At 37.7% G+C, this 21,360-nt stretch overlaps 1 protein-coding gene across 6 annotated transcripts in view; it reads right to left on the reverse strand.

Annotated features, from left to right (window-relative positions):
* atrnl1b (attractin-like 1b) overlaps nt 1-21,360 on the reverse strand; it is a 713,064-nt gene that overhangs the window by 581,047 nt on the left and 110,657 nt on the right. For all 6 annotated transcript variants that reach the window (XM_068002149.1, XM_068002150.1, XM_068002151.1 and 3 more), the window contains exons 8-9: nt 13,015-13,270; nt 5,223-5,406 (exon numbers count right to left, since the gene is read on the reverse strand). In XM_068002149.1, coding sequence (XP_067858250.1) covers nt 5,223-5,406; nt 13,015-13,270 — 440 coding nt within the window. The remainder of the gene's footprint in view (nt 1-5,222; nt 5,407-13,014; nt 13,271-21,360) is intronic.

Below are 21,360 nucleotides of genomic sequence, written 5' to 3' on the forward strand. Positions count from 1 at the left end.
CACATACAAAGTTCGTTTTTGTTAACCTTGATGCACACAGATATCCAGCAATATCCAATGCAATTACATCATGAAGTTTTAATTCAATTATGCTTTCCCTCTTCCCGATCTTCTCCCTCCCCACCTCCAAAACAGCAAAGCCCTTGGCAAGTGCAATCAACCTAAAGCTAATAGAAAATTTTAAGCAATGTGGTCAAGTTGACACTGCAATACATAGCAATTGTACGCATTGTTTTTGTATATACCACAGTTAGGCTTTATTGATAAGCTTTAGAAAGGTACAGTACATCAATGCTGTACAGGTCTTAAGAGGTTGCATTCCTGAGCTTTCAATCTAAAACTTAATGTTTAAATCAAAACAAATAGACGTAAATAATGCCAAATTGCTACAAGCTAGTGGCATTTAAAATGAAGACTTTGCACCCAAAGCAACACACACATTTGTAACATTTAAAATATGAGCTGAACCTTCAACTATACATTGCCCAAGGCAAATATTAAATTGAATGAAGAAAATGTTAGTTGAGATACATCTCTAACTCAAGACATCTATGAGGTGAAAAATTGTCAACTCAAGAGTGTATCCTACTAATATGTGGCAAAAACAATATTACCCAAGAATTATGGCAATTTGATCCTAGCCTCTGTTGCTGAAATATACATATTTACTATGAAAAATGTAACTATTGTAATTGCATATAAGGAACATGGATGGACGCACGGACACACACACACGCTGAGTTAGCAGTTAACAAAGAAATTGGAAAGAAATTTGAGAAACAGATGTGAAGTAAACATCTTAAATTAGTTCCTGGAAAATAAATAATGTATTTTCCTTATTCACTAGAGGTAGTAATATCTATTTATTAAATAATATCCATATTAAAAATCCTACATCTGCGCATGCTTCCTGTCTACAAAACCTAACTTTGTGTTCTCACTTTTTTTGTCAGGTTTTTGTGTCAACGTTTTCTATTATGATTTTCTATTTCTTTCTATAAATGACTATGTCCACATTAATAATGGCAACTGCCTAAGTAAACTTATCATGTTGTAATTACACACTCCTGCCAGTAATGATGCTCACACAACGCACCATTTTACCTCTCCCAGCAACTCTGTAGTGCAGAGAAACTCCCATGCTCCAACTATCCCAACCACTCTGATTCCCAAATTGCCATAAGTAAATAGAGTGTCGAACAAAATTCAAAACAGAATGTGTGACTTTAAAATAGGGACTAAATTACATCAGCGCACCTTGTTCAGTTATTCCCATCTTCTTAACCCTACGACACCTAAAGACTACACTTGGCCTCAACTCCCCAAGCCAGAGAGACTAAGAAATGTTGATATTCAGAGAGATTTGGGTGTCCTTGTACACGAATCACAGAAAGTTAACATGCAGGTACAGCAAGCAATTAGGAAGGCAAATAGTATGTTAGCCTTTATTGCAAGGAGGTTAGAGTATAACAATAAGGAGGTCTTGCTGCAATTATATAGGGCTCTGGTGAGTCCACGCCAGAATACTGTATACAGTTGTGGTCTCCTTTCCTAAGGAAGGATATATTTGCCTTCGAGGGGGTGCAATGAAGGTTCACTAGATTGATTCCTGGGATGAGAGGGTTATCCTATGAGGAGAGATTGAGTAGAATGGGCCTATACTCTCTGGAGTTTAGAAGAATGAGAGGTGATCTCATTGAAACGTATAAAATTCTTAAGAGGGCTTGACAGGGTAGATGCTGAGAGGCTTTTTTCCCTGTCTGGAGAGTCTAGAACTAGGGATCATAGTCTCAAGATAAGGGGTTGGCCATTTAGGACCAAGATAAGGAAAAATGTCTTCACTCAGAGGGGTGAATCTTTGGAATTCTCTACCCCAAAGTGCTGTGGATGCTGAGTCGTTGAGTATATTCAAGATTGAGAGAGATTTTTGGACATTAAGCCTTGGTATGTTGATAATTAAGTTGGCTGTGCAGGTGCTTAGTGCCGTCTGCCCCCCTTAGCAGATAAGGATATTGCTGACTATAAAATATAATGAAAATACAGTTTCTTGAGAGGCCATGTGGCCTTGAGGCTGACTTCAGCCCTACTGATAACCAGCTCAAGAATGTAGGGAGGATAAATGTGCTCAGGCCTACAAGGCCTACGTGCCAATATAGGAATGAGCTATGGACATCCAGAGGGGGCAGGCTCACTACTTGATTGACCAACTACCTGAACCAATAAAGAACGTACATGTACGCCCATATTATATGACAGGTGGACATTACTAATTAAATGTGTATAAATGTGAACTGTTTCCTTTGTTCAGTGAAGAGGTTATTCTGACCATTGTTCAGAGTACAGCTTCCCTTGTATACAAGTCAATTAAAGTAAAACTTTTCCCTTTGTGATACTGGTCTGAGTGTGTTAGTGCATTGGTATAGTGTTAAGTTTCGACACCGCCTCTGAAAACATTGTTAGACTTTTCAAACGCACAATAGGCAACATATAGTCAATCTAATCACTTGTAAAAAAAATTAATTTATTTCTTATGTTATAAGCCTTATTTTCAGGACTAAAAAAAAACGACACAAAGAATTTTCAAGAAATTTTTTGGGCCATTTTAAAGATTTATTTTCTATTTTTTTTAAAAAGCACGTTTGCTGACTGATCGTTCTGGGTTGGCTGTTGAATTAATCCTTAGGAGTTTTTAATTAGAGGTTTATCTACCTATTATCAAATTCAACTGATACGTCGCCTACTTCTTCAGTTGTCATTGGTCACAATTTTATAATATGGAATTTGAGCCTACTAGGTTCACATGTGATAGGCAAAACTCACTGGAGCAAGCACATGTTTTCCTCATTGCACTTAAGGTCTTACACTTTTCTACATGTAAATTTTGTGTCATGTTTGCACCCATTACATATGGTTCTAGACTGAGCCCCAGGTTTGGATAATGCAATGACTTCCTTCAATCCTTCTGGATCTGCCAAATTTTATCACTGCGCAGAAGGCTCTTCAGCCGACGTTAACTATGGAGAGTTCAAATGGCGATCCTCACACTAGAAATGTAAATTTACAGCCTGTATTCTTCACAAAACTGTTCATGGAAGGTTGTCCATACTGACTCAAAAACCACAACCACTCAAAATAATGAAAACATGCTGTGTGGTAGATATCACTCCCTCCCCCCTCCCCTCACCACAGCTCACAGAGAAAAGAAACACCTTAGCCACTAAACTTTTCTTTTAATCTACTGGCTGAACTCAGGTTTCTTGTCATCACTTGCCAACTCTTGCCAAGGCTTCAGTTTTTCTCCCCGTGTAATCCTCAACTTCCTCCCTCCCCAGCACTTAACAGCCAATCCCCCCATGAGGCATTTAACCTCCCCCTCTCCCTAGGCCTACTAAAGAAACTCCTTTAATCCCTAACTCTTTACCCCACACACTGAGGCACATTTCATTCCTGAAAATCCCACCACCTTCACTTCACTGAGGTACTTTGCTACCCAGCAAGCTCGCCCCTTCGATGAACCACTCTGCCCCTCTGGGCCCTCCACCCAGAGCCACCAGAGGCAAGGCTGGCAAGATTTCCAGCAGGTGATGTCATCCTAGTAGTCTCTCCTCCTATCATGACTTTAGGTTGAAAGGGAGTAGAAGCAGGAACCCCACCCCCGTTCACAAGAAACCGTTGCTCTAATTAAACAGAGCAGAGGCCCGGCATAAACCGGTCCTACTGCAGAATCTACCTCTAGCCAGCATTATAAAGACCCCAAAAACACTGCCGGTTTCAGGGCCACTGTTTTTAAAAACGGTTGTATTCCTTAAATTAAACTTAAATTATAATTTCAAAATATTGGAAATAGCCTAACTGAATAGCTTGCTATTAAAATATGTGGAGCATCATAGAAACTTACAAACCTCTTCTTAAAATTTTCAGGTTTTGTGAGAATAAATATTATCGATTTGCAAACCTCCTGTAAATTGATTTTAATGTACTTTCTCACACTTCAGGCGCAAAGAACTAAGAGCTCAGGAAAATCTAACTCATAGCAATGTCACAAGAACAACTTTTACACAAGCCACATTTTAAATTGTGTGTTTTAAACCATTTTGATTAAAAGATCTGTAACTTTTGTGTTCAGCACCACACTGCTCACTTTTTCGGTAATAAAATTCTGTTAAGTCTCTGATATCATAACCAGTTCTATATGGAGTTCCTAATATCGTAAAAGGCTGCAGTTTCTCCCACATTATCAGGGAGTTCTTGTTAAGTGAGCAGATCTTTCTTGAGGATATCAACGTCTCTCGATGATCTTTGTTTAGGGACTTGCAAATGGTTCAAAACTTAATAAGATTCGTACATAGTGAACAAAACAAAGACAATTCACCAGAAATATCAATATGTGCCAGAACAATCTGTTCTCACACACAGCAATGGAAATACAATTATGACATGCTAAAAGTATTGCAACGTCTCACAAAAGTAATTCAAAATAATGACTAATTAAAAAGTAAACACATTGCATAACAAACACTGACTGCACTTCAAAACAATTCATCAGCTGTGCAGTACTTTGGGACCTTAGAGTCATGATAACATATAAACAGAAAGCACTTTGAAATAGTGTGCATACTAAATAGTCAAAAGAACCCTGAACAAGTCATATTATATATACATATCGTACAGGAATTCTGGATTTTCAGCACTGTACCTCGATTTTTAAAAATGCACAGCTGAAATCATAAAATCTTAATGGACCCTTTCTCGCTCATTTTCCTTGTGTTCCCATCTGTATTTAAAAATTGAACTAATGAGGAAGACTATGTGCTCCTAAATATGCTTGTGAATAAAAAGAAATTAAGAATGTTTCAAAAATGTTTTTTTCTCCCTGAATGCAGAAACATTGCTTGTGGGTTTTGCAGCAAACTGCTTTCTCATCAAACAACTGAGAAATCTCTCAAACTACTAAAATAAAATCAATTGGAAAATGTACAACTAATATAGCGAGCCAAATGCAATACTTTGTTGAAAAAGCCTTAAATTATTAAGCTTCCATAAGCAAAGTATTTCCAACTTTCCCTTCTTAGACATTAAGGAACAAAGAACAGACAATGGAATAGCTGTTTCAACTCCATTAAGATCCCCACAACAATTTAATCATTTCCATTTCAAATCAATTACACAAGATGCTACTGCAACCAAAATCAATTGAACTGATGCGTGACTGTTCCACTTACCAGGTACGGCTATTTACTGTGTACTTGTAGAGGTCATCCACCAAGCCATACTTATTGCTTGTAAATGCTTTGTATCCTCCATGCACATAAATTGATTTTGTCATTGCATTGTGAACACTGCTGTGTCCATATCCACCCTGGACTATCGCACCTTTAGTCTCTGTAACTAACCACGTGTTGGTCTCTAGACAAGAAATGAAACTAGTTTAAAAGTCCATCGAGATCAGCACATAATACTTTCTGGTGTTTTCTAGCCACAAAAAAGATCATTTTTAAACCTACCATACAAAACAAAAATTGTTTTAAGTTTAACTCGTATTTTAAGGGTTAATCCTTTCTAATAAGTCCTCAACAGGTTAACATACATTGCCCAGCATTCCCACAAAAATTTAAATCAAGTCTCAAGCTAATCAATACTAGATTTTTCTATTGCTTTACTCACATAGTATAAATATTAATTCTCCCGTGATCTCCCTCTTCAGTACTAATAAAAAAAATCTGGTAATGGAAATTCCAAATCATGAAAACAAAATAGTGCTTTGTACAGTTAATTACTGCAATTTGTCCCATTTCAATTCCCTCTATAAATGTAATCTGTTTTCTTGTGATGCAATGCATTATTGGTCAATTTAAATCAGCACTACAATTAAAATATTTGTAGTCAGTTACCAGCCACTAGCTTAAATTTAAGCAAGATATTTAAACCATCTTGTACAATAAAGTAATTATATTTCACTGTGATAGACAATTATAATGCATCTCTGTGTATTCACATAATTGTCCAACAGGAAATCAAACCCATGAGCATACATGTTCTCCAAAACTCTAAAATAAGTGTAAGCAAAGAAAACCTGCTTGGATCATTTCATTAGCACATTGACAAAACATAGCAAATAAAAAATGAGTAATAACTTTATTATAATTTAATGCTATGCAAAAACATTCTACATTCTTGTAAAGCACTAAAAAGTGGGAAAAAAAAGAGTAAAGCACTATGAACTGGCTCAATTATTGAGAAGTAAGCTCATTTGCATAATTAATCACAGGTTCAAGTTCAGACTTGGACAGGTGCAGGGGGCACATTGGTAGTGGAAGTGGACAATTGCAAGTAGATGAACTTTAAAAGGGATGGGGATATTTAAAAGGAGAATGGGGGGGGGGGGGGCAATTCAACTCATGGCCGCTTGTTTTGTGCCTCAAAAACAGGCAGCGAATAGTTGCAAATCAGGAGGTGGGGGCATCTCGGTCGCCCCTTTGACCCTTCAGGTCCGCCTGATGCAATATTCAGGCAGGCCAATATGTTTGCGAGCAGCGAACCTGCCTGAAACAGGTGTACGGCTGCTTAAATGTGCAACTTGGGGTCCATCGTCAGATGTAGGATCCCAATTGCAAAGTTCAGGTACAAATCTGCTCCACCTAGTTGTGCCAGGCATTCAGCAACCTAACCTTAAAGAGACTGATAGAGGCTGCTCAGAAAACAGCCCAGGAAATAGTGTATCTTTATTTTTGTGGGCCCAGGAGACGCAAGAGTACACTCCTGGGCCCCCCCAAAAAATCCAGTTCAATGCCGGCCCGTCCCAGGGTTTGTCTCCCACCCCCAGACTACCAGCAGGAGCCCACTGGTTTATTTCTTTGGTTCTTTGTGTTCCTGTCTCTTGAAGTGTGCTGGATGTACTGATCATAGTGTAGCATACTTTAAAAAGTTGATAATACTGGGTCAGCCAGTGACCTGAAAATTAATTTGATCATCTTGAAAAGACTAATTTATTCCCAGATCGTATATTTGAGACTAGTTCATTTGAACAGCCTGTTCTTAGAATTTCAGCCATGAAAAATAGACGTTCAAAGAAGTTAGAAATTATACGTTAGATCCATGTGCATTGGGTAATTTAAAATGTTGAAATAAAGACAGATTTTAAATAATGTAACCCTGCAACATTGGTTTAGTAAATCCTGTGCAACAAACCTCCTTTGCCAAATTTATAGATAAAATAAATAGTGGCACTTACTAGGAGGTCGTTGATCTAGATTTTGACAAAGTTCCATGTAAGACTTCTAGTTAAACTAAAAGCCACAAGGATCCTGTGTTGAACTTGGGGCTGCATAGATTAAAAGAAATGTTTAACTTTGGCGGGGGGGTGGGGGGGGGGGGGGAGGCAAAGAAATGCTGTCATGTCCTCCAGGGGTCAGTGGTTGAGCTTCTAATTGCTTCCAACCATCAATAATGAACTTGCTTGTTATTGAGTGACTCCTGCTACAAAACACATAGAATCATAGAAATTTACTGCACAGAAGGGGGCCATTCAGTCCATCTAGTGCCGGCTGAAAAGAGCTTTCCAGCCTAATCCCGCTTTTGAGCATCTCTTGGTCTGTAGCCTTGTAGGTTATGGCATTTCAAGTGCATATCCAAGTGCTTTTTAAATGCGATGACAGGTTGTAGAGGCAGAAACTTTCAGGCAGTGAGTTCCAGGTCCCCGCCACCCTGTGGGTGAAAGAAATTTCTCCTCAATGCCCCTCTAATCCTTCTACCAATTACTTTAGATCTATGCCCCCTAGTTATCGACCTCTCTGCTAAGGGAAATAGGTCCCTTCCTATTCACTTTATCAAGGTCCCTCATAATTTTATGCACCTCAATTAAATCTCCCCTCAGCCTCCTTTGTTCCAAAGAAAACAAGCCCAGCATATCCAATCTTTCCTCATAGCTAAAATTCTCCAGTCCTGGCAACTTCCTCATAAATCTCCTCTGTACCCTCTCGGGTGCAATCACATCTTTCCGGTAATGTGGAGACCAGAACAGTACGCAGTACTCTACACAGCCTAACTAATGTTTTATACAGTTCTAGCATAACCTCCCTGCTCTTATATTCTATGCCTCGGCTAATAAAGTATCCCGCATGCCTTCTTAACCACCTTATCTACCTGTCCTGCTACCTTCAGGGATCTGTGGACATGCACTCCAAGGCCCCTCTGTTCCTCTACACTTCTCAGTATCCTACCATTTATTGTATATTCCATTGCCTTGTTTGCTCTCCCCAAATGCATTACCTCGCACTTCTCCAGATGGAATTCTATTTATCACTTTTCTGCCCGCTTGACCAGTCCATTGATATCTTCCTGCAGTATACAGCTTTCTTCCTCACTGTCCGCCACACGGCCAATTTTTGTATCATCTGCAAACTTTTTAAATCACACCCCTACATTTAAGTCTAAATCATTACTATACTCCACAAAAAGCAAGGTGACCTACAACTGAGCCCTGCAGAAGCCCACTGGAGACAGCCTTCCAGTCACAAAAACACCCAACCATTACCCTTTGCTTCCTGCCACTGAGCCAATTTTGGATCCAAGTTGCCACTTTCCCTTGGATCCCATGGGCTTTTACTCTTCTGACCAGTCTGCCATGTGGGACCTTGTCAAAAGCCTTGCTAAAATCCATGCGGACTAGATCAAACGCGCTATCCTCATCAACCCCCCTCAAAAAATTCAATCAAGTTAGGATGCGGATCTTGAGTAAGCAACTCTTAGCTTTTTCCACTTATGGCAAATCAGAACATAGAATCATATAGTCATACAATGATTACAGCACAGAAGGAGGCCATTCGGCCCATCGAGCCCCTGCCGGCTCTGTGCAAGAGCAATCCAGCTAGTCCCACTCCCCCGTCCTTTCTCCGAAGCCCTGCAAATTTTTTCCCTTCGAGTATTTATCCAGTTCCCTTTTGAAAGCCACGATTGAATCTGCCTCCACCACACCGTGCATTCCAGTTCATAACCACTCGCTGCGTAAAAAAAGCTTTTCCTCATGTCACCTTTGGTTTATTTGCCAATCACCTTAAATCTGTGTCCTCTGGTTCTCGACCAGTCCACCAGTGGGAACAGTTTCTCTCTATCTACATTGTCTAGACCCCTCATGAGTTTGAACATCTCTATCAAATCTCCTCTCAATATTCTCTGCTATAAGGAGAACAACCCCAGCATCTCCAGTCTATCCCCATAACTGAAGTCCTTCATCCCTGGAACCATTCTAGTAAATCTTTTCTGCACTCTTTCTAAAGCCTTGACATCCTTCCTAAAGTGCAGTGCCCAGAATTGGACACAATACTCCAGGTGTGGTCAAACCAATGTTTTATAAAGGTTCCTCATAACTCCTTGCTTTTGTACTCTATGCCTCTATTTATAAAGCCCAGAATCCCGTATGCTTTTTTAACCACGTTCTCAACCTGCCCTGCCACCTTCAACGATTTGTGCATATATACGCCCAGGTATCTCTGTTGCTGCACCCCCTTTAGAATTGTGTCCTTTAATTTATATTGCCTCTCCCCATTCTTCCTATCAAAATGTATCACTTTGCACTTCTCTGCGTTAATTTTCATCCGCCACGTGTCCGCCCATTCCACCAGCCTGTCTATGTCCTCTTGAAGTCTATCACTATCCTCCTCACTGTTCACTACACTTCCAAGTTTTGTGTCATCTGCAAAATAGACAGCCTGGTTACTAAACCACATCTTAGGTCATCTTCCAGTCTTGGTTTAGAAGCCAAGCTTACTGCATAATACATTTTACTAACAGAATGTCAAGTTTAGACACTGTTGGAACGCTCTACTGTTTCCTGTCCTCATTATGTTTCTCATTCTTCTTTGAAACAAATATAAACATGCAATAAATTGATGACTACGCATCAAGCTATTGTTCACACATTATCTAAATTAATCCTTGAAGAACATAAATCATTGGCTTTCCAAACCTTCAAGGTACTCACTTTCAACATAATTTGGTTTCTGTAGGTATGAAAAATCAATTTAAAAAGTCAAGATCCAGGCAACCTCCATAGTGGCCAAGTAATTATAATCAAGATTAATACCTTGCTCCATATTTTGTAACCTTTTCATATATACATTACTTATTTATGTCCCCAATACAGAAATTACTGATCTTGACTGGATTATTTATAAGGGCTTCTAGCAAATCATAAAGTTAACAGCTTTACAAAAACAAAGGTTAACTTTATCTACTGAATATATAATGCAATTATATGTCAGCATGTAATCTACTGCAGTTCATCTCTTTTGCACATGCACTGAAGAATTGTGTACAAGCAGAAGAGGTGAACTATGGAACAATTTCAGCCAGCCCAAAAACAGCTGTTCATCCAACACAGTGCTAATAGTGCAAATAGGGGAAGAAAAAGCTGACTCTCCACTCCAAAAGCAGATGGTTGGCAACCAAATGTAAAAGAGATGAGCTATGAGACAAGACTGGAAAGGCTTAAGCTTTACTGTCTATAAAGAAAGCAGTTGGAAGGGGCAGGGAGAGAAGGAACTTCAAAGTTTATAAGATAGCACTAAGTAAATTCAGGTTTTTATTTCAAATTAAGTCAGAATAGTAGAACCTGGAAACATAAATGGAAATTAGTGAAATTAAATTTAAAACAGATACCAACTGAGTCAGCTTTACTTAGCTTGACTCAGTTGGTAGCATACTCACCTCTACTTCAGAAAGCTCTACGTTTGAGTCCCACATAAGGACTTAAGTGCACAATCTGAGCTACAGTACTGAGAGGGTACTGCATTGTTAAATATGCTGTCCCTCAGGGGCAACATTAAATCAAGATCTTATCTTTATGTTCATGTGAACATTAAATGACCTCATAACACTATTCAAAGAAAAGCAATGAGTTCCCTACGTGTCTTGACCAATACTTAAATACCGCAAAAAAAAATTAACCATTCATATTATTACAACTTGTAGGACACTGTTGGCAGAGAACGGTGCTTGTATTTGCCCATTGACATACAGTCATTGCACTTACTCCAAAAGTAATTAATTGTGTCAAGTGATTTGAGTAGTTTCCATGTGATAAGGTGCTACGTAAATGCAAGTATTTCTTTCTGTACATAAAGAGTGATAAATGTTTGAAGTAATCTGCCAGGCAGATTAGAAAAGACAAAAATGTTGGTTTGGTTCAAAATAAGGTTAGATGCTATGATGGGAGAGAGTTACAGTACTTAAAAGATGAACCTTGATGAGCCAAATAGCCTTATCTCATCCCTGACCAGATATTTCATATGATATTGCAGAGTCAAGACAACTGGCTGCAGAAACTGACTCAAATGGGATTCAAACTGACAACAGTTCAGCTAGCTATGAAACTGTTCCTCTGCATCAAACATCATTTCACCAGTTTCCAGAACATTTAAGACTGAATGTAGATGAGTAACTCTTTTCTAGTATATATGTTATAACACAAATTAACCTACTTTGTATTCTAAAGTTTAAGTTTACCACATTTCACCTAAAGTTTACCTTATATTTATGACAAATCGATTAAAGGGTTTTAATGAAGACTAAACTGAAATGGAGTTGACAAAAAGACACTCAAAGCTGTTTTATATTTGATTTAAGCTAAGATTCTCCATAAAATAAGTGTACTGGTGACTGCTGAAAGAGCCTACTCAGGAAATAAACTATTTGTTGTCATCACTTTCATAAGGCAGCTATGCTACAATTTTTGCACCAGTGTAAAGCAGTAAAACTGCTTTGCACCGACACGGAATGTGTAGTATAACTTGGAAGTGAAATCACCCAAATTGCCCTCAAGAAAGTACTTTCAGCCTACTTCACCTTCATACCTACTGCAGTATATCTGGCACCGTTACAAAACGAACTTTAAAAAGTTGAAGTGCCATTTTCAAACATTTTAATGTTAGCAAACAGCCGACTGTCTTTTCAGCTTGCACAGAGCTGTTTTCCCTCAGAGAGTGATGCAGAGCTTGGGTCCACTGCTCTATGATTGTACCTGTAACATAACACCAACCGTAGACGATTGCCAACAGTAACGTGCTTAGCTACCTCCACACAGTGCCATATTATTCTGTAACTTGCATCTACAGCTCACACATTTTCAAACAAAATCATGTTATTTGGAATTATACTGTATCTGATGATACAATTAAGAATATGGATAAAGAAAACATCTATTTGAGAAATTCGAGCATAACTGCTAGCACAAGATTCACGATGTTAAGTCATACTAAAACTAAAAAGGTTCTTGAGGTTTTTTTCACATTATTATTTGGTAGCAGCTCTCCTCTTCCATTGTAGGATATAATTGCTGGGCTCATGTGCAGAGCTCAGCAAATTGAACTTCCTAGATGAATATGCTTGAATGATGTCTAACATGGGACTCTTTACACAGCCCATCCACTTAGTAGCAAAGGATTCAGTTTTGTGATTTTTACAGACAGATCCAGGGAAATTTTTTAAAGGCAAAATCTATTAGTAGCTTTGCACACAGTGAATATATTAATAATTTTTCCTCAATCAATCAGCTTATAAAATGACCAAACTACAGGGCATTTGATGATAGGAGTCCTATATCTAAGGTTTGCTCTAAAAGAAAGGAACTGGTTCGAAATAAGACATTGGGGATGATTTAACCCCCAAGAACGGGTGGGAGTTGAAAATAGTTGTTTTTTGGGTTGCAACTGCAACCCGGCTTTATTTCCAGGTTTAACGTAGGCGCGTAAAAGTACTGGCTTCCCACTGGGAATGCAAAGTCCAAAAATTTTGTGGTTGCGACCCAAAAAAACAATTTTCAACTCCCACCTGCCCCCGACCCACCCATTCTTGGAGGTTAAAATCACCCCCATTAACTCTAAACTGCTAAAAGATTCTAGTGTGTAATATATTTCCATTACAAAATTTTGCTTCATTCTCAAAACCTGTGAGCCTGTTCCGATGAACTGATTTCATGATGCATTTTGGGCACTCAAAACACATGTACAAATTACTTACTTATATTGTATTCCTGAACACTGTTTATGTAACCATAAAGTGCAGAATATCCAAAAATGATGATCATGATAACATCTCCACTATCCATTTCAATGATATGTGCAGAATGTCCTTCCACATCATACTGCTGGCCATGGGCTAGAACTGTTGGAGTTTTTCTAGTCCACGATAGAGTGGGGATGTTGAAGATCCATAGTTCATTCGTGATATTTCCATTATCAATATCAATTTTTCCTCCATACATGTAAATATCATCCTGGAAAGGAAGAAATATCACTGAATAAAATGAATTAAAGGGAACATCAATGACTCTTGTTTATGTGCATCATGTTGCATTTTTTTTTTAATGAACAAGTCAAAGTTTCATTTTTAATTATCGCATTGAGCTTCTGCCTTAACTTCCATTTGCAATACCCAATCAATTCAATGTGGTTAAACCACTGAATCAAATTAAACATCAGAGTTCAAGGATCGTATCTTAGTTCACAAACAGGAGTTGTTAATTTGAAGAAAATAAAATCAAATATTATTCAGTTAAATCAAAGATTCACTTTATTACATAGTTCAAAACTTACTAATTCACATCAAAGGTAAATATTCTGCAATTTAACATTTACCTAAAATTAAGTTAATATAAAAAAATATATATTCATGGGCATATTTAAACAGTAATGTCCACTATCAGTATTCAAACTAGAAATTTATTACTTTGGCCCCAAGCCCTCACTGGTCCCAAATGGGGGCATTTTCTACCACGTTGACTAAGAATTCATTGTGAAGAATTACAGATGCAAACAAACCCACATCCTATAATTTTTTGACATTTCTTTAGAGCTCCAACATGTTGCATAACAGCATTGCTGATGCAGCCCTTTCAAAAACTCACTATGACACAATACTGTAGGTTTTACAGCAGGTATGGTATGCAAATCATGATAATTAGGAAAGTTTGAAGATAACTTATTTAACCAGTTGTTAATAGTAATATTCAGGAAGCTATGATAAAACCATATTTTGGACCACATCTCACTGGCTATTTAATTTTAATAAAGAAACATTTGAAATAGTTTACATTATTGATATACAGTTAATGCTTCCACTGTATCACCATTTTGCAGCAGTCAAATAATCCAAAAACAGAATCAGGAGAACAAATGATAGCTAACAGGAAAAACTGAGTCTTTGGGCAATATTTTAAAACCACATGGTTTAAGTTGTTCACTTTGTACAGATCTGAAAATAATTAAAAGAACCTTATTCAATTCGAGAGGGTTTTATTTTAATGTACCGAATTCAGTGTGTAGCAGTTCAAGAAGACAGCCCACCACCTTTCTCAGGACAACTAGGAACGAGCAATGAACGTGGACTTGCCAGTGTCGCCCACATTCCAAGAACAAATGAAAAATGATTACACAATCTGTATTTTTATTCTTATAATTACCAACTATATTGTCAGCTAATCTCCTAAAACATTTTTCACTTACAGATCCAGTATAGGATTTCTTCTAACTTTAATGCAGGAGAGTTAACTCCTCTTTTCTTTCCATGTCAATTATATTCTTAACCAGAAAACCAGAAGAGCAACAAGCAACCTCAAAGCTCACTAACTCAAACCAAGCAAGGCAGACACCTCTGATAGGGAGTCTGGTCTAATGTATTACATCACAGATAATCTGCTGTACTATTACAGAGAGATTACATCTGTGCAATTTATTCTTTTAATCTAGCAGATCTTCTGGGTCATTGCTCACAGTAACTCAGATAATTGTATGTAATTATACATGTAAATGTTATATATTAAAATGGTATAACATTTTAGTTATATTACTGAAATATTTCAAAAATAAATGTACATTATATAAAACATTCATAACTTTAGATGAAATAAAGTTACATCATATTGTTATATGCAGATTATATTGGGTAGTATTTTGCAAAGTTTCAAGTGCCTGAGCCTACATCATAAAGTTACACACCAACAACAATTTTAAAAAGATAATGTATTGCAACCATAGAAGAACAAAATTATATAAACACAAATAATCACATGCATAAAAGTTTTAAATGTACCATAAGAAGCCTTTTCCTATTACAAGGCAAGATAGGGAGCCAACATTGTTTATTTAGCTTCCCTCCAGTCCACTGATTATGGCAATTAATATTTGGTTGGGCCACAATTTAGATTACATGGGTCATTTGAACTGGATGGTGGAGGCATAAGTTCAGGCAGTCCGAAGCTGCTGTTAGTATAGCAGAGTTATGGAATGAGTGAATATGATTTTTGGACAAACTCTAGAAAGAAAAGCCGATGCAGGTGATGAGCTATGAGAAGAGGCTGCAGAATCTAGGAATGCTTACACTCCAGGATGATCTTTTCTAAGTATTCAAGATCCTAAAAAGCATAAGCAAGATAAACATCAACATATTTAACATAGTTACAGATTCCACAAAAGGGAATAGCCATAAATTTAAACTTAGTAGAGGAAAGGTGAAAAGAGAATTTAAATTTAACTGTCTTAAGCAGAGGTTGATAAATATATGAAATAGACTGCCAAAAGAGGCATTGGGGTTAACTGTACCAGCAAATTCAAGAAAAAGTCAAATAAGTACCTGCCAATAGAGGGGTATGAGAGGTATCATGAGATATGATATTTACTAAAAACTGGGATTGGCCAGATGGACTGCAATGATATTTTCCAGTCCTGCACATTCTTATGTTCCTATGAGTTGAAACCGAGGACCAAGATACCAAAGCAGGAGTAAGCCTCTCATGGAAAACATTTTGTAGGGATTTATAAAAGCATGCAGGGAATCGATGAGTAATAATACACATACATAAAATGCAATCATTTATAATATTTATATTAAATGAAGTGTCTTCTAAGGCTACTAAAACAATATGCTGGCCAAAATGATTTGGTAAAAAAATTGAGCAATCAACTGGTTCAGTTTCTGCTCTTTAAGTGATAGATTTTTCTCACCATTTACAAAGTTCTAGTTGCTCGTTTAGGAATAGGAAATTTGAGCCAATTAAAAAATGTAACATTGAAATGGCACTGGCCAATAGGAAACAAGCACAGCCATACTGTTTTTATAACATTAAGCGAGTTTCCCATGGCGTTGCTCATGGTAAGTTGAATGATAAGCCATTTTACGAGGACAGGATCGTACACCACACTGCATTATTCTGTCGCTATGGAGAAGCTATGTCTCTTCGAAAGACACAAAGTCCACTCGTTATTAAGTAAACATGGGGTGACGTCAGTTTATTTCCTTGGTACAGAATAGAGAACTGGAATGTACTCATCGGTTTCAGGTTACAGCTGAAAATCACACATTTTAAGATTGTTTTTCATCTAACAAAGCATGACATCAAGATTATACATTTTTTGGTGTATTTAAAATTGGCAATCAAGGTGAGGATGTTAGTGCTGGCAAATGCTGCACTTTCCCAGCAAAGATTAAGCTTTCAACCCATCAATTTGGGCTTGATTCAAAACCAGCTCCCTGAGTTGGAATGCCAGGGTCTAGCCATTGCACTACTCAATCACCATGTATCTGTACAATTTCTAATATCTACAGTTGTAGCATCATTGACAGGTGTTTCCCAGTATTTCTTTGTTATCCTGATTTATACTTTACAGAAACAAATGTTGAGCTGTTACAGGAATTCTGTAATCACAATCATAAATATTAAAATATCTACCATTGAAATACAGCAACAAACCATTTCAATAAAGAATAGCAGACTCACATAAACAATGCTGCCATCGTTAACAATTCAATGGCACTAATTGGCAATAAAAATCTGGTAATTTATTTTTGAAACTCACGGCTCAGTCAATGCAACAAGTTTAGGAATTTCACTGCAGGAATTTTTTTTTTTGCTTTTCTACTAGCAAATGCTTTAAGTGTATTTTGCAAGAGTATTATACTACAATTCTCAAGTGTGGTAAATAGTATTACAGTGCATAAAGACCTACAAAGTATCACTCATTATGATTGCCAATTATCCATTTTGGTTCAAATACATAATCCATTTTGATGTTGTCTCTCTTAAAAGTAACAGAGCTCCATATGTTTAAACAGGTTTTCATACAGTTTTACTCTTACTGATCATAAATGTCACTCCTGACATATTACAACGGTGCCAACTCCCCATGTTTTAAAACCAGTTTCTATACTGCCACTAGATATTGCCCAAGATGTTTATTCATATTACCAACCCATGGTGCATAATAATTGTTCCAACTCAAATCATATAGCTAACAGAAAACAACACTGCACTCTGGTGGCAAAACAGAACATAAAGCAATTACCAAGATGCCAATGGCCATTATAACATTCCTTACATTCAGTTTTCTAAATACTAAATTACAACAAGAATTTTACCTTCAATTACATACATTTTTCCAAATATACAAACAAATATCAATTGTACTGTATTTGAGTTGCTTCCAGTGCTATGTGTCCAAAGAAAGCAAGAGCGATTACTTCAATATGACATAAAAGGAGGGTATTGATTTTGTAGATGTCTTGGATTTTATATTTGGTTTTCTTTCTGACAAGTAATTCAAACATGAAAACAAGTGGAATTAATTTTAATTATATTTGGTTGGGGAGGAATTAAAGTATTTCTAAATCTAACTGAAAAAATTAATTAATCTTGCTGACTTAAGAGGGTGAAACAAATAATGCTCATTTTTTAAAAAAGGAGTACAGGTAGAATGCCATAAAGAGGACTGAAATGTCTATCCTAGTATGAAAAGCACTACGAATAAATTATTAGTAATTGCACCTCCTGTGTATAGTTGAGCCACACACACAATCCCAGATTATGGCCCACAAATTGTTGCAAAAATAATGGCAAATTAACAGCACTCACCATTATTAGTTTGTAAAAGATACCTCAATTTATGGCGAGGAAGAGATGCATTCCGATTCTCCACAAATTGCTGGACGATATCCAGCTTCTGCTGTTAGCTCCGACAAAACCAAAAAAACTGAAACCTCGTCGTGAACCTCTATATTGAAATTAATTGCATGTTATGAAATTGCTGGATTTACGCCGTTAATGCGATTAATCTCACTGCAACCATTTAGGGCTGGTAATTCATGTCATAAGGACCCATTTAATGATACGATTTATGGTCCTTAAAGAAGCTGTGGAGTCTCAATCCAGCAGATAGTGAATTGTTCCTATAGTTTTTTTTGAAAAAACTTTGTCTTGCCATCCACACTCCTGTTAGTATGGGAAGTCAATAATTTTCAGGATGCAAAGCTGTTTCCACACACAAATGCAAATTAGATTGTTTTCTTTCCAAAAATAATATTGGGGTACAGTACAAGAAATTTCAGATATGACGTGGTTAAGTGTAGTGTGCTTGGGAGGAAAAGGTGGCTTAGGACCAGTGGATCCCAAAGCTCTCCACCACTGGGGTTTTCCTCGTGTCATTTCTTGGTCTGTTGTAGACTAATTGTTAGAAATAGATTGCTATGATTAGTCAACAACTCCATTATCATTATATCATGCAACTACCAGGATGGTAGAAGGCGAACTAGCTGGACCTTGGTCTTTTCTCGTGCAGCAATTCCTATGTAAACAGTTCCACTGTTCCTGATCATGATGGATGGGGCCGCTGGTTCTATACTTCCTGGGTCAAGAATGTTTGTGCATTACGCACACCTACCCTATCATTCCCTCATTAACTTCAAGGGCGAATACAATTCCCAAACACAACTGGGTTACAATATCCTCTTCTCTGCTTGTTTTCTTTCTTACTTTTCCTTTGTTTTTTTCCCCTCTCTTTCTTAATCTACTGTTTTCCCTCTTTATTTCTCTTTCTGTATCAAATTTGAGACTAATTCAGCCTATGTCCTTCTCCGTCATTTGCTCTGTTTCTCTCTAACCATTTCTTTTATTGTTTAAGATGATGGATAATTGGGCATGATGTTCATGAGCTCCCAGATGTGCGCTGACGTCGCTGCACCATCATCAGTTTGCATTTCAAGCAATTCGCAGGGTAAATACAATGCGATCTCTGAAGGGGAAGGTAAAAAGTCCAATTCACATTGCTCGCTGTGAGATGCACCATACCAGCCAGTTCTGGGCCTATCGCATCTGTCCTGACTTAACTCATCGCAATCAAGTAGCCCCTTCTGGAAAATTATTACTTGTGAATGTAGAGGTACGGTAGAATGAGACTTGGGTAAAATATCATCAGAAGTCAAAATGGCATGCTGACATTTAGCATTCAGGCTTGCGCATCGGTAACAGCCAGACGACTCCTCTGTCCCAGCATAAGTCAGTACTTTCAGAAGGGAAAGGACATTGGAAAGAAAATCAAAAGATTTTGCAGAGGTAAGTGACTGCTTAAGTAATGAAATTCAACATGGATAGATCCATGGCAGTGCATAATTAATAAGTAACTCAAGCATAAAGGAAATTTTATATCCAGTACATTAATTTGGAAAATTATTTTTAGAATAACAGCCCAGGATATGCTGCAGCAGGGCAAAGAACAGCTTCCACCATTAGTTGAGACTTGCCCTTGTCCTGTTAACATTTTGCGCTACAAGTTGTTGAAAATGAGAGGTGATAACGTCGCAGCGAGGGAAACAGGAACAACTGATTATCTCCTCAACCAATCAGATTGAAGGATTGAGAAACTAACAGTGCAAGGACTGAGCAGGAAATGTAAATTAGAATGGGTGAATTCAACGTCAAATCAGGTACAGAGAGAATTTTTTTTAAATGTAATTAAAAATGTTTTTTTTTTAAATCGCCAACAACATTGGAAACCTGAAGGAATGAGACTCCACACATGTAATAGTTAATTTTCAGTGCCAGAGTGGTTGACTGGCAGTAATTAACACATCACATAGTTAAAAGGGTACTTAGACTTGAAATGACTTAACTTTCTATGGCGAGTTTAGTTCGTATCGACCCTGCAAATACAACAACTTCACAGCCATCAATGCATTTCAATGGTGAGGCAGACAGCAAGATGCCGTTTTTGCGAAACTAATGACAGAGCGGTGCATCTTGGACAGCAACTTTTGGATTTTGCCCATCTGCCCCTCGCCTGAAGTTGCTGTAGCATTTAGGCATAAATAATAATAGCAGGGCTCTGCATGTGAAAGTCAACCAAAGAAAGAAGTTCACAGCTATTCTAACGAACTGGAAACAAAGCTGCAATATTACATTGACTCTGAAAAGTGATTTTAATAAATAATACATGCTGACAATAGTGCTGAGCTGTCAACGTCCCAAGATATATAGGTAAGGAATTAAACTGGTTTCTGGCCATTTCTTTTTAGATCTATATTGATTTGGTTTTATTTACCTTCTTTATCCATCTAGCGATGTAGCTATCTGTCTGTATGCTTGACTGCACACATGGTTCCATGTTTTTGACAAGCTGCTTTGAGTGTAATTATTTTTCCTGAACTCAAATGTGTGAAAGTCACTAACTTTATGTCACTACAGGATTTATTTCCTAGAAGTGCCAACAAATCAAACTGAAACCAAAATATAAGTGGAAGATAAATTTGCATAATTTTGTAACTAAGTAGTCTAAAATAAAGAAAATAACTCTTTCCAATATGGTTTGTCCGGCTGTGTGTATTTCCAGCATAGTTGAAATTACAGTACTATATCACAGAAAATAATACATTCAGACCTATTATTCAATTTAGGATTTCTCCTTTCTTTCCTCATCTCTGTCCCCACTCACCAAAGCCTCTCAAATATTCAGAATGTTAAATCGTTCATGGCCATTTTATACACCATGAACAAAAAACTATTATGGAAGTAAGTGAGGCTAGTACAAGAAATGCTTGCTGTACAAGAGAAGGGGATGGATGGAGAGAGCGAGCAAGAAGGAAGACAGAGCAGGACTGGAAGGAGACACAGACAGGGATAGAAGACGATAGGCAAGGGAGGCTGGGTGGCGAGGGCAGGAGCAGGGTAGCAAGAGAGAAAGAGATGGAGAGGGATAGAGAGCGAGATGGGAGGAAAAAGAGCAACAGCGTGCGGGTAAGGGGAGAGAGGGAGTGGTTGGAGATGGAGATACACATATTTTTCCATATTAGAGCTTGTTTTTTTATTTTATCATTTTTCCTCTCCCCTGCTGAAGACATTGCGGTTTTTAAACTTCAGGCCAAAACAGGCAAGAAACTGGCGAAGTGTTGGTAACGCCTGTCCAAAGCCAGCGTCGACAAGCTCAAACCATTTTTAGTATCGAGTCTCATCCGCCTAATCTGGGTGAGCTGGTGAGCACTAAATGAGTGTTAGTGGGCAGCTCCCAAAGCTTGGGGGTGGGTGGGGGAGGTGGGAAAGGTAAC

This window comes from Heptranchias perlo, chromosome 21 (assembly GCF_035084215.1).
Source record: "Heptranchias perlo isolate sHepPer1 chromosome 21, sHepPer1.hap1, whole genome shotgun sequence".
NCBI classification, from domain to species: domain Eukaryota; kingdom Metazoa; phylum Chordata; class Chondrichthyes; order Hexanchiformes; family Hexanchidae; genus Heptranchias; species Heptranchias perlo.